Genomic DNA, 13,537 nt, shown 5'->3' with positions numbered 1-13,537 from the left:
AGGGGAAAGCCGGACAGAAAAGGTGCCAGAAGAAGCTATTGAAAGCCTAGGCATAGACTCGGATACAGACTGTGGGAAAGAAGTTAGGATTTAAAGTGAAAGCAAGAAGAAACTTAGACTCAGATACGGACTGCAGGTTGAAAGTGAAAGTGAAACCTAGAAGAAACTTAGACTCGGATACGGACTGTGGGGAGAAGCCAGGAGAAGTGAGAGGGGAATATTGTTGGAAGAAAAGTTAGGAAACATACCAGGTAGAGAAAAATGTTAGGGAAATTGAAGCCGCAGGGGCAGGCCGAGGTGGAGACATAAGCTATCTTGGAATTCTTCAAGTCAGCCCGGGGAGCAAAAGGCGAAAATCTGGAACCAGAGGCAGAGACGTGGGCCGCCAGGTTGGAATTCACCAGGTTAGCACGGGAAACTTGAACTGAATACCGGTGGCGGAAACGTGAGCTGTGCTGTGTGACTCATGGAAGCCGCCGCGTGCAGAGAGCGCGCGCGGGGCACAAGTAGATAGGGAACCCGGGGCTAGCGCGAAGGCCATGGTGCGGGCGCGAAGGCCGTGGAGACCGCGGAGCGAGCGAAGCCGAGCCGCGCAGAGCCGGGAACCCGCCGCAGGGCGGGCGCCGGGAAGCCACGCAGATGAGAGAAGTGCGGGCTGAAGCGGCTCAGAGCCAGGAAGCCGCTGAGAAGCAGCCTCGGGGCGGGCGCCGGGAAGCCGCAGGGATAAGAGAAACAGAAGTTTAGAAGTAAAATGAGAGAAATAGGAATGCTGGTAGATAGAAGTAAAATGGGAGAGATAGGAATGCCCGGAGATAGAGAAATAGAGAAAAATAAGGCCTCCTCTCAACATGGCAATGAGAGAGCTTGGATTCGGTCTGCCTGATTAGGGAGGTGGTGAGCACCTGCGGGCGGCTAGCAGCTTATGCGCTGCAGGTCACCGAAGACAGGCACGAATTAACATCAATAAGTCTCCCCACAATACCGCAATGAGAAGGCTTGGATTCGGTCTGCCTGATTAGTAAGGCGATAAGCACCAGTAGGCAGCTCGACCAGAGTATGAGCTGCAGGTCACCAAAGATAGGCACGAATCAACACCAATAAGTCTCCCCACAATACGGCAATGAGAAGGCTTGGATTCGGTTTGCCTGATTGGTAGTGCTTGTTAGCACCTGCAGGCAGTTCTAGCAGAGCAGAGCATCCGCTGCAGGGCACCGAATACAGGCACGCATCAGCGCCTAAAAACCTCCTCACAACATGGCGAAGAGAGGACCCGGATTCAGTTTGCCTGATTGGTAGGGCTTGTAAGCACCTGTGGGCAACTCTAGCAAGCAGAGCAGAGTGTGTGCCACGGGGCACTGAAGACAGGCGCGTGTCAACGCCAAAAAAAAAAGAAAGGGGGATCTGTGGGGAGCAACTCGGACTAGACTAAGTTACTGGAATTAAGATTTATTCTATGCATCTGCTCTCCCACAATATGGTGCTGAGAAGGGAGTAACAACTTCTACGCAGCTGCCTCTCGCCAATTTGATTGACTGAGCTGCAGGAGCTGATCTTGCTCCTGATTGGAGGAGAGCAGCATACTCGGCGTGTGGGTAGCAGAGTTGGGATTGGTGGAAGAGGACTATAAAGGAGGAGAGAGACAACATGCACCAGGAACATCTGAGGGAACACCTGTGCAGCCCCCGAGAGAGCCGGCTGGCGGTGTGCCGCTCCCCCACGGAAGTGGGGAAAGTGGCCGGGGGAACCGCCCTTCCACGGAGGTGGAAGGGACGGTAGCCAACCCGGGAAGAACCAGCAGCAAACCCGGGGAGGGCCGAGCAGACAAAAGAACAGCGCAGGGTCCTGTGTCGTTCCTCCACGAAGACGGGGAGTGACATTTGACAAATATTTTGAAGGCTCCCACTTTGTGCTAGCCATTGTTGCAATGCTCTCATAGGAGTGTGGAACAAAAGGAAGTCAGCAATATAAATTTTTGAAGTAGGAAAGAAATGGGGAAAGACAGAGAGAATGACTGAGCTTTGACTTCTCCCGCACTTGTTTGAGACTTTCAGCATTTGATAATATGCTTGGGGGGAAGTGTCATAAGATGAACATTTAATACGACTCTCCTCTCTAACTCTCCCAACCCACTCTATCTTAGCCATGGACTCTTTGCACAGTATTTTTTGTAAAGTCTGGTACTATTACAGCATTTGTTATTGATATTTGGATAATTTTTAAATTTAGCTGGCATTTCAAGTCTCCTAAGTATCAAATTTTCTATTTATAATAACATTCCCTTTCCTTAGACCTCTGTCTTTTAGGCCAAATCCTGTGAGACTTTTCCCAGTCTGCTTGATTACTACCTATTGAAAGGTTAAGTCTCACAGACACAAACCAGCTACTTTCTTTCTTCTTACTATCAAAATATGAATTTGCTCCAAAACCATCTACCACATATTTCACAGAAATGGTTGCCAATGACAAACTTTTCAAAAGAAAATATTGGCCTATATTAAAATAATTTTGTACTCTAAATGGTGTTAGGAAACTGGTGAAAAGTTCTGTGATTTCTCTCCATGTGTTTTATTCATCTATGGTTAAAGACTTACATTTGTTGCTTGTGGTCAGGAAGAGAAGATAAATAGAGTTAATCAATAGGGAAAAGGACTTTGATTTCAGTACTGAAACGCCTCTGCCAGAGTAATTATGAGCTTTCATAAGAAGTATATGACATACTTCTTGCTTTGTAATTTCCTCAAAAATTATTTACTCTTCTATTCAACATTTAGCAAACCTTTCTCTTAATGCAGTCTGCTACATTAAATTAAAAACATTTCAACCGAACTCAGAACCATTCTACATGAAAAGAAAAATATACAAGTTTGACAGGCCAGTATTTACAAGGAAGAAAAGGTCTTAGAAATTTATTTTTCTCCATCTTTCATATTAAGCAATTAGAAGGTTTTGCCAAACTAAATACCTTGTGAAGTCTTTACAAAATAGCGTTGTAATAAGGCACTAATGTCATGTTTCACTTTTAAGTTAAAGAGGTGATTAAATATCTATGTTGGAAAATTATTTTAAAACATCACTTTAATGTAGCAATTGAATCAGTGTAAAGTAATTCCATATAGAAATCATCCCTCCTTCTGTTGCTAGATGTAGCAAAAAAACTTCTTTCTGACATGATGCTCCTGTTATACTGCAGAAGGCTCTTATGAATTCCACTTAGTATTTTTGTTGGAAGTCTCAGGTGTAAAACAAACCATGTTTTTTTTTCTTTTATTTGTAACCTTGCCTTACCAAAATAATCATATCTACTTGATTAATAAGTAGCTGTTATATGCTTTCAAGTAATATGGAAAAAATGAAGATCTTAAGAATAATGGCAAAGGCTGTTTGAAAATAGATTTCTGGGGGCTGGCATTGTCATGCAGCTAGTTAAGTCACTTCTTTTAATATCTACATCCCATATTGGAGTGCTGGTTCTAGTCCTAGCTGCTCAGCTTCTGATCCAGCTTCTCTCTAATGCACCTGGGAAAACAGCATAGGATGGCCCAAGTATTTGGCCCCCTCCCATTCATGTGGGAGACCAGGGTAGAGTTTGTGATTCCTGGCTTCAACCTGGACCCGACCTAGCTGTTGTGTCCATTTGAGGAGTGAACTAGCCAGTGGGAGATAATTTCTTTCTCTCTCTCTCTCTCTCTCTCTCTCTCTCTCTCTTTCAAATAAATAAACAAATAAATACATAAATAAATAAATCTTTTTGAAAGGAGGAAATTAGAATTCTGATTTGTTGAAATACTACATGTAGTAATCTTGTTTTTTCTGTGCACTAGCTAGTCCATTGAGTCTGGTGGGGTACTATGCATATGAAAGCAGCAACACAGAAGCATTTACAAATACACAAACAAGTTATATTAAACTGGGATTTCTGGGATAACTTTTTTATCTTCCAATTTATTTTTATAAAGAATAGTTTCTTGGAATAAAATAGCCATCCTTTCCTTCTAAGAATAGCTTATTAAAATCTTCTCGTAGCCTGGATTAACAAGATTATTTTTGGTATAAATAAAATAACATAAATGCCTTCTAATCAATAGTAATTTTTACCTCTTTTTCTATCACTGGAGAGATTAAACTGCAAGGACATTGGCATAAATTGTGCATTTGTGATATTTTGTTGAAGGATTTTCTTTATCTATGTGTATGGAGACAAACCCAAAGCAAATTACCTAGGTAATAACCCTCCATGTAATTAAGGTAAATATAAGTATAATCTTACTTCTCATGCAATCTATCCTGCTCCTATTTTCAAAAAGAATGTGAGTGCATATTTCCCATTTAAGTACTAAAGAAAGGATTTTATGCTAAATTTACCTGCTTGGCCATCCATATTTGAGAGGCCCTGGGGAAGTTAGCGCAGCAAGATGTGTAGTTTAGTTTTGGCTAGACTTTGTTGACCTAGCCATTTCATAATTTTATTACTGCCAGCTTGATTTTAATTTGAGCTGAATCTTTCGACATAAGAAGGTAAGTCATACTTATTTGAAAATGAATTACTGAGTGATTCACTGATGAAACATTCCAGGGATGCTTGAAACATCACTGGAAGATTTAATAGACCAAATGAAGGTATATGAAGAGGGTAAATTTACTGGGGCTACTTGATTTGCAACATATGACCCCATAACTCTCAACTGCTCTCGTTTTATCTTACCTCCAACACTGGACATTCTAGAGGAGTCCTGATGAGAGCTGGATTTATTGCGGTTTTGATTTTTCCGTTTGCTGGCTGCTCTCACAGATCGAAGAAGTACCTCACTCGCCTTGAAAAAGGCCACCATGAACGGTTGTTTTGACTGAGGTCCATGTCTTCCCACAAGACCAGCGGATTTTACGTTGATACTGCGTCCTAGAATATAATGCACAAGCACTTGGTTTATGAAATAAAGATAAAGTTTACCTGACATGGATGCATTCTGAAGGTACTTTGAAAAGGGAGGAAGTTTAACCTTATGAGAATGTTTTCTTCACAGACCAAGATTTTTATAAACACTGAGGCTTTTCTCCTACATTTAGCTCTCTGGGCTGTGCTTGGTTTTTCATTTTGCCTAGTTCTTTCACCACAGAACACCCTCCTGCTGCCTTCACTTACTGATGTAAAGTCAGAAACCCTGTAATGGAAAGGTTTCACTGCCCATCAACTTGGGAATGTCCACATTAAATAACAATTTCAAAACTATTAGCTGTGAGCTCCTCTGGACTAAATGCCCTATAATTTTCCTCTAAGCGATAAAAGCTGAATGCCTGGCAAAGTGTTTCTACTTTCTCCAGTCTAGCTCAGGCTTTTCAGGTGTTAATTAGTGCTGATAGCCTTTCCCCCTTCACCTCTGGCCCGTGTTCAACAACCTTTGCAAAGCTGTGCTCTACCTACAGCTCTTCACAGGTTATTTTGGGGACAGAGGTTTGCTTTAAGCTCAAGTTCAGTCTAGGTACAGAATATTTTCAAGTAAAGACAGAAATTTCAGAATTCCTGCCTCCTCTGAGTTGTAACACCCTTGGATGTGTACTGAAAAGATGTCAGAAGAGGCAACCCAACCGCATATTCTCAGAAAGGAGAACAATTTCCAGATAAGCTTAGAGTCTAAACCAGCCTGTACCTCAGATGCCCTGGATCCCAATGCTGTGATGTGGCTGTGTATCAGAGATAAGTGGTGCCACCAGTCATAGAGAATTACGTCAGAAGTCAAGGTCCCGAGAGACTAGATGTCCACGCTGACAAAGAACCCCGTCACGGGGGTGGCAATAGTAATAGTTACAAGCATGTCAAATATGTCAGCGTGCTTGCTGTATAAATGCTAGACAGTTTCCTAAGTGAATTCCACGCATTATTTAAATTAGTTCCACAAACGCCTTAGGAATTAGGTGTTACTCTTTTCTCCCTGTTTATAATTCCCTTTTATTAGGCTCTTCTAATTTAAAATAATCATGGAAAATACATATCTCATATACATATATGTAACACATGTATACTAGTATCAACATACATAATGGAATCTATCTATCTATAATTATATATTACATACCAAAAAAAACAGTGACTGGTATCTGCATACATGAAAATCAGCCAGAGAAGATAAACTATTTAAATCATAAACATGGTTGAAAATTACCCAAATCTCATGCAAAATTTCTATTCTAGATACAAAAGTTATCAATCTTTTAAGAGTAACCTATACTGTGGTTTGAAATATGTACATGATTGACTCTAGCTTGCCCCCCTGAGAGATGTTCATGTTTTCTCAAAATATTTATTCAGTAAAGACTGTGAAGCAACCTCAGCCCATAATAAGACCTGACCTACCTTAGAAGAAGAAAAGGAAAACAAGTCCATGAAATGGCATCATTGCATTTTAGCAAAGAAGCCCTTACTCTCAGCAAAATTTATTTTGGCAGCATAAACACTTTTGTGTTTACTTGTATTGTGCAGAGACCTTCTACCGTCAGAAAACGAGACCGTGTCATGTGAGGTTGTGCAGCTGTTGGGAGGGACACAGAGGTCCTTTAAATGTGGAGGTTTTGGTGAAGAAAATAAAGAAGACTGCACTAATCCAGGCAGTATAGGTGTCTTCCACAATTGTTTTACAACATGCTGGGGAAACTTACCTAATTCCTGCAAGTATGAAAATAGTCGTCTGCCTCACAAACGCCACTATATTCAGTCTTACCAGAAAAAGGACTTGCAAATAACCAAAGCAGTAAACCTTGAACAAATAAGCATATAGATTTCTCTTTTAAATGCAAACTTACAGTGGCTCTTTGCCAGAGCCTATATTTCTTAGAAAAACTCTATCACTGGCATAAATGAAAGAGGCAGTTTGATTTGTGGTCAGAGCAGTTTCCATTCTACTTCCACTGTAACAAATGTATTAATTCAGCTCAGACTTCCTCCTTCTGGCAGCCCTTTTGCTGTAAAAAGAGAAATTAGAAGTTCCAGCCAAATACCATACCTTGAACTGACCCACTTCAATACATAAACACTTTTACAACATGTTTATTCAGGTGTAGCGCTTGAAATTGGTTTAAGATGTTTCCAGTGACAGAGAACTCAGCAAAAGAGAAAAAAAGTGTACTGAAAAAACTTAACTGTTATGGAATAGAATAACTGGCAATCTGTTCTTCAATTTTTTTTAAATTTTTTTTCTGTCTTGGAATACAACATAAAAAGTATTTGTCAAAGCTTTTATTCTGATATTTTAATGGAGTGTTAATTTAACAGGAACTAAATTTTAACCCTTATACATTGATGACTGCAGGAATCATGTTTAATATATGATCTTTCTAATACTAAAATAGGTTGCTGCAAGATGTTCACAAATGGAATATAGTAAAATCAGTTTTCCATTCATTACAACATATACTGACCTTTTTATAGTTAAATAAGCACTTAACACAAAGTTTCAAGTTTCCTTTGATTTGCATGAGGGTTTTTTATTATTATTCCAGAGGCTTCCAATAATTTAATTTTTATCTATACAGAAATAATACTGCTCTCAAGATTTATGTTCTGAAAACTGTAAAGATATGTGTATGTTACAAATACGGGTTTCTTGGTTTTTACAAAGGTGGATATTGTATGTGAAGCAAAGTACCATTCAAGCCAATGTGAACTCCCTTTAAAATAACTTTTAATATTATTAAGTTTCCTCTTGGCTTCCTTTATACTTCAGCAATGCGGTGACTATTAAGATTCCATAAGTTAAAGCTTGTTCAGTTACCCCTGGTTTGGATCTATACCATAGATGCATTAACTATTTTACCTTCTCCTTCAAACATAATATACCTACATTGATTACATTAACTGAAAGTTTTTGCACGGCTGAACAACTGTTTTTGTTAGCAATGCTGACAGAAACCCAAACTGTATTGTATGTACTAAAAAATAGTGTATAGGGCAGGACTTGGTTTGATCTACCAAGTAAGATACTAGTTAAAACACCCATATCTCATGTTAGAGTTCCTGGGTTCTATAAACAGCTGTTGCTCCTGACATAAGCTTCCTGCTGATGAAGACCCTAGGAGGCGATGGTGAAGTGCAAGCAACTGGGTTCCTACCACCAACCAGCCCTAACCAGCCCTGACCGCACTGTGGGTATTTGTCTCTCTCTCTCTGCATATGTGTGTGCTATCTGTGTGTGTATGTCTCTCTCCCAAATAAAATAATTTTAAAAGAAAAATAGTGAATTATTTATGAAATTTATTTGAATTTTATTATTAATGTACAAGTTTTAGATATTACAAATATATAATTAAAGAAGCCAACTTGAAAAGCACTTTTATTTATGGAAACTCTCTGTGTGTGTATGTGTATGTTTGTATATGGGGGGAAAGAGGGAGAAAAAGAGAAGATAACTTCAAAACCTTCATGGAAAATGGGATTAAAAGATTACTTTGTTTGGAAAGTTTTGAAATCCATGCATACATGAGTCTTCAAAAAGTTCATGGAAAAATGCATGCCATGCAAAACTATACTGGATTTATAGGCACCAAAATACTTTTAATTCCCTTTTCCATGAACTTTTTGGAATAGTCATATACTTCATGGCTAAAAAGTTATCCTAATGGAAAGGGCTAAGAACCAGGGAGTATAAGAAAGTTGGGATTATTTTGAGTTTGTAGCTAAAAGAATTAGTTCTGTCAAAGCTCCAATGGTTGCATGTCTAGTTCCTAGAAACAAGGAGTATGCAAAGAAAATCTAATAAACTTTTTACCCAAAGTCTCTGTAAAACACTGGGAAGGCATGGTAGCACTACTTTGGAAGTTGGCTAGCCCAAATGGTAGAAAAATATTCTCCCTGCAGCAGAAAAGTGACTTCTGAGCAGTTCCAGTTTGGGTCAGACGGCAGCAACTGAATGATTTCCAAAATTAAATTCTAGGCACCGGCATTTGGCAGAGCAGTTGAGACACAATCTGGTATGCCTGCATCCCATATTGGAGTGCCTGGGTTTGAGTCCTGGCTCTGCCCCTGATTCCAGTTTCCTACTTCGTGTACCCTGGGAGGAAGTAGATGATAACTCAAGTAGCTGGGCTCCTGGTAATCATGCAGGTTACCTGAACTGTGTGCCAGTTCATAACTTGACCTAGTCAGCCTCAGCTATTGAAGTCATTTGGAGAATAAACCAGCTCATGGGAGATCTGTCTTTCTCTCTTCCTAGGTGTCTCTGCCTTTGAAATAAATAAATAAATAAATAAATAAATGAAATCTGTACCAGTGTTAATATAAGCATTCACTTCAGATTGCTAGCTGCTAGAAGATGAGTAGAGCAGCCATCTGATAGCATTGGGAGTTTTAATATGCACCAACAATTGTACCACAGTAAGAAACAATGTTGTTTATGGAGTGAAGTGGCTCAAAGACTAATGGCAAATTTGCTTTGTATAAAGCCCATGTATTTGTACAGTGGCAATGGTTTGCTAACTGGGATGGTTTGCGAAATGGTTTGCTAATGAGTTGAGTGATAATAGGAGGTCAAGAATTTGGTTGCTAGGAGTTATTCAATCTAGACACTTGTGTTCTCTCACACAAAATGGCCTGAGAGAGGAAACAGCAGAGAGGAGACTGGAAAGTTTCTTTAAAGGATAGACCAACAATCAGTTAGTTCATCAGTGGCAGTTAGACCCAAAAAAAATCTCTTGTGCTTGGTTAGCTCAGGGTTGTGTATCATGGAATACATAAATTGTAAAATTCAAGGGGTAAGGAGAACAATCATAGGAGTCCAGAGTTTTGATTAACATAGCTATTGTCTCTTTGCAGAAGAACATCCATTAAATCTTTCCATGTGAGAGGATTTGTAGACCTATTCATACCTTGACCATCTTGTTTTCACCTTAGAATTGTCCATATACCAAAACAACAGAAATAACTTGAGTGGTAACTGTGTGAGTATATAATTTCTCAGTTTTATTACTACAAAGTGAATAACGATGGCATTGGGTTAATATCTTCTGATGAATAATTATTTTTACACAAGAAAAGTATGTGAGACTGGAGTTATGAATTACTAAACTTTGTCATAATTGAGCCTGGAGATTCAAGACTTCTAGATCTTCCATTCTGACCCTAATGACTTTGTGTAGGAACTGTGGTCAGAGAGTTGTATCAAATTTGCCTAAAGACACAATTGAGATTATTGATGATTTTAGTCATAGAGAAAGTAAACTCAATAACTAAAATCTATTCCAAACTGAACAGTTTTGTGTTTCACATCATTCCTTTTGGAAAATATGACTTCTAAAATGTTTATTTCTTTTAAAATAGGCTTATTAAAGGAAATTATGACATAATACAGCTCTTTAGAGACATGTTGATGTTATAAGGCTAACTGGCTCCAAATATGAACATTTGGCAAACTAAACACAGTTCAAGAAACATTCATTTTAAGATTCATCAGATTCTAAACATTGATATCACTCTCAGATGTTAACATAAATTCTAATTTGCTATCTTTCTCCTATAAACTAGTATTAATTGACTGCTTAACTAAAAAGATCTGTGATGGACTTTGTGCATGGACTGCTTTTCTTTCATTTTGAGAAAGACCCATATAGCATCCTCTATGGATCACTTCATAGACGATAAATCAGTCCATTGCTACCCATTCACACTTGTATTTGATCATTACTTGTTTTTACATTGTGATTAATTTTGGTTCTTGCACTCTTAAATTATCGATTCTATGATGCTAAATTACACTGGAATTTTACCCTTTAGAGAAACAGATCATTTTAAATGTTCAGTGTTATCTACCCAGCACACAGGCTAACTTACTCTATGTTGTAATTTAATGAATGGAGGAAAGATAGATTTTTTTTCCTACTTAAATTATATGTATATAAATATTCACACATAACTCATTATAGACAATTTAAGAATGTGGTAATCTAGCTATAAATTTCAACTTTGTTATACCTTGATTTTTTTCATAGTTTCAGTTTCAAGGTGGAAGAACAGACATTATCAGGTAGAGGCATATAGATTTGAAGAACTACAAAATAATTTAATATTTCTGCCCAATGCTTTTTGTTTTCTAAATAGTTTACACTGAATTTACTCAAATAAAACAATGTTAAGGGGCAAGCAGTTTGGTGCAGCAGGTTAAACCTCCACCTGTGATGTCAGCATCCCATATGGGTGCCAGTACACTTTCTGACTGCCTCACTTGCAATTCAGCTCCCTAATGCACCAGAGAAAGCAGCAGAAGATGATGCAAGTATTTAAGCCCCTGCAACCCAACTGGGAGTCCCAGATGAAGCTTGTGGCTCCTGGCTTCACCCTGGTCCAGCCCAGGCCATTGCAGCCATTTAAGGAATGAACCAGCAGATGGAACATCTCTCTCTCTCTCTCTCTCTCTCTCCCTCTCTCTCTCTCTGTGTGTGTGTGTGTGTGTGTGTGTGTGTATGTTTCCCCCTCTTTTGTAACTCTTTCAAATAAATAAATAAATATTTTTAAAAAGAGTAAATCTGGGATGTTTAAATATTTTAGTGATACTGAAAACTCACAGTTGAGGGTTTTTTTCCAATTTTTTTGAAAATTAGAGTTTAAGATTTTTGAACTATTTTTAATATTAAGTCTAGAGGTCTGTTTAACAAATGAGGTTTGTCATTTAATGCCTTTGCTGAATATTTCTGTACTTGTCTTTATAGTGCCATTTAAAAGAATAATTTAGAAACAACCACTTCACTTCATAATTATGTGTTAAATATTTAAAATATGTCAAAAATAAAAGAGACAGATGTAATAAAATGTGTAAGTAAGCATAGGATTCTAGGGCTCAAAGACAGAAATACAACACGTTGGAGACCTGAAATCCAAGGAGGACAATTGGTAACCGTGTCCTGACACTCTGATAGGAATTGTGAGTTGAGAGTCTTCTTAAAATGTGGTAATGATTCCTGGTACAGAGCAGTGGAAAACATCCATTTTTTTCTGTGATTCAGTTACTGAAAGAGTAGGGAAATTTAAAGAGGCGACATCTCTTTCTGAAAGTTTCACAGAACAGATGTAGTATCTTAGAGTTTGAAAAAGCGGTATCAGTGGAAAAGGAAACGGGAATAAACCTTGGCCTGCTGGCTGAGGGCATGCCATGGGAAAAGCACAAGCGCTTGAGAACCAAAGACCACGCGACTCCAGGAAGGAGGGTCTGAGGACAGAGAGGCTGAGCTCTGAAAAGAGCAGGGCCAGAGACCTGTGCCCAGTTGCAGCAGCATCTAGATGCTCAGCTATGTTATACCACAGAAGATAGGGCTGAGCTGATGGAAAATGATGTCTCTTTCCTTGGGGGTCTTAATGTCTCACACGTGACAAGCCCAAAAATTCTTTTGACACAGCTCCTATTTTCAGCTGATGGAAATGTGAGTCCCATGCTACGAGTTGGAGTTTACCTCCACAGAAGCACTTACTTTTTAATAGCCCTTGTCTTTATATAGCACCTTTCCCCCGAGGCCCTGTGAGCTTTACAGACATCATCTGTCACATGCCCTGAAAAGATGGGTTAGCTGTTAGTCCTATAACCCTATATTTATTTTAAGAAAGCCAAAACATTCTTTTCATGAAACCGTGGGAAGAGTGAATTATTTTTAGTCTTTTTTTCCAGTAATTATTTGACTTTTTAAAATTAAAAAAAAAAAGGCGTACACACACAATCTTTGCCTCTAAACACCCAGGGATTTAAATAAAATGATTTAGTGATGCAGTTTCAGCTTAAATTAAAACATCTTTTAAGGCTATGTGTTATAAAATCAACAGGGAAAAGTTTTTAGTCCTCAAACTAATTTTAGTTTGTTTCAGAGCAGTGAAATTAATTTAATGTAATGCTATGCATTTTATCTAAAATGGTAAAACTGGGCCTTAAAATACACTTAATACAGTTACATGGGAAATTTATGAGGCTCTAAAACAAGTATTCCCTTCTACCACTTTATACAATATATTATTCAAAAGATTCTGTCTTATGGAAAATTATAGTTCATTAAATACTTGACCTTCATTTTCAATCTGATACACAAATCTATATCATAAGATACATCCAGGATCTTCAGAAAATTCTAGTACCATCAAAGTGGAAGAAAAAATAAATTATCTTGACACCTAATAAAGGGAAAGAGTGAGAAAGGTGAAAAGTATTTTCAAAACTATGCAATGGAAATCTGATATTGAGGTATTTAATGTATTATGCCTTTTTATTTATATATTTATTTATTGCTTTAAAAATGTGGAAGTAAAGTATTTGGGATTTAATTATTTTCCTCACAGATGATGACTGGATCAGAAAGCATTCTTCACAGCAAAAGCAAGCAGAGATTTTCTTCACCAGTCACTCATTTCTATGACCATGGCAAGAATGCCATCTGGCCTGCCTCCCTTAAAGGACCAGCCCCACGGCAATATTCAAACCATGATTCCAAGGTGGCCACCTGAAGAAAAGCATCCCTATGAGCCATTTCCATGCACAAAACTCTTGGTTTACCTTTTGCTCAGCCTGGGTTGGCATTA

At 38.5% G+C, this 13,537-nt stretch overlaps 1 protein-coding gene across 1 annotated transcript in view; it reads right to left on the bottom strand.

The window, feature by feature from the left end:
* The window catches only part of BMP5 (bone morphogenetic protein 5), a 121,941-nt gene that overhangs the window by 15,817 nt on the left and 92,587 nt on the right, over nt 1–13,537 (bottom strand). The window contains exon 4 of the mRNA XM_002714515.5: nt 4,703–4,897. Coding sequence (XP_002714561.1) covers nt 4,703–4,897 — 195 coding nt within the window. The remainder of the gene's footprint in view (nt 1–4,702; nt 4,898–13,537) is intronic.

The sequence above is a fragment of the Oryctolagus cuniculus genome, chromosome 5 (genome assembly GCF_964237555.1).
Source record: "Oryctolagus cuniculus chromosome 5, mOryCun1.1, whole genome shotgun sequence".
NCBI classification, from domain to species: Eukaryota; Metazoa; Chordata; class Mammalia; order Lagomorpha; family Leporidae; genus Oryctolagus; species Oryctolagus cuniculus.
The sequence above is the reverse complement of the archived record's forward strand: the minus strand, read 5'-3'. Positions and strand labels throughout refer to the sequence as shown.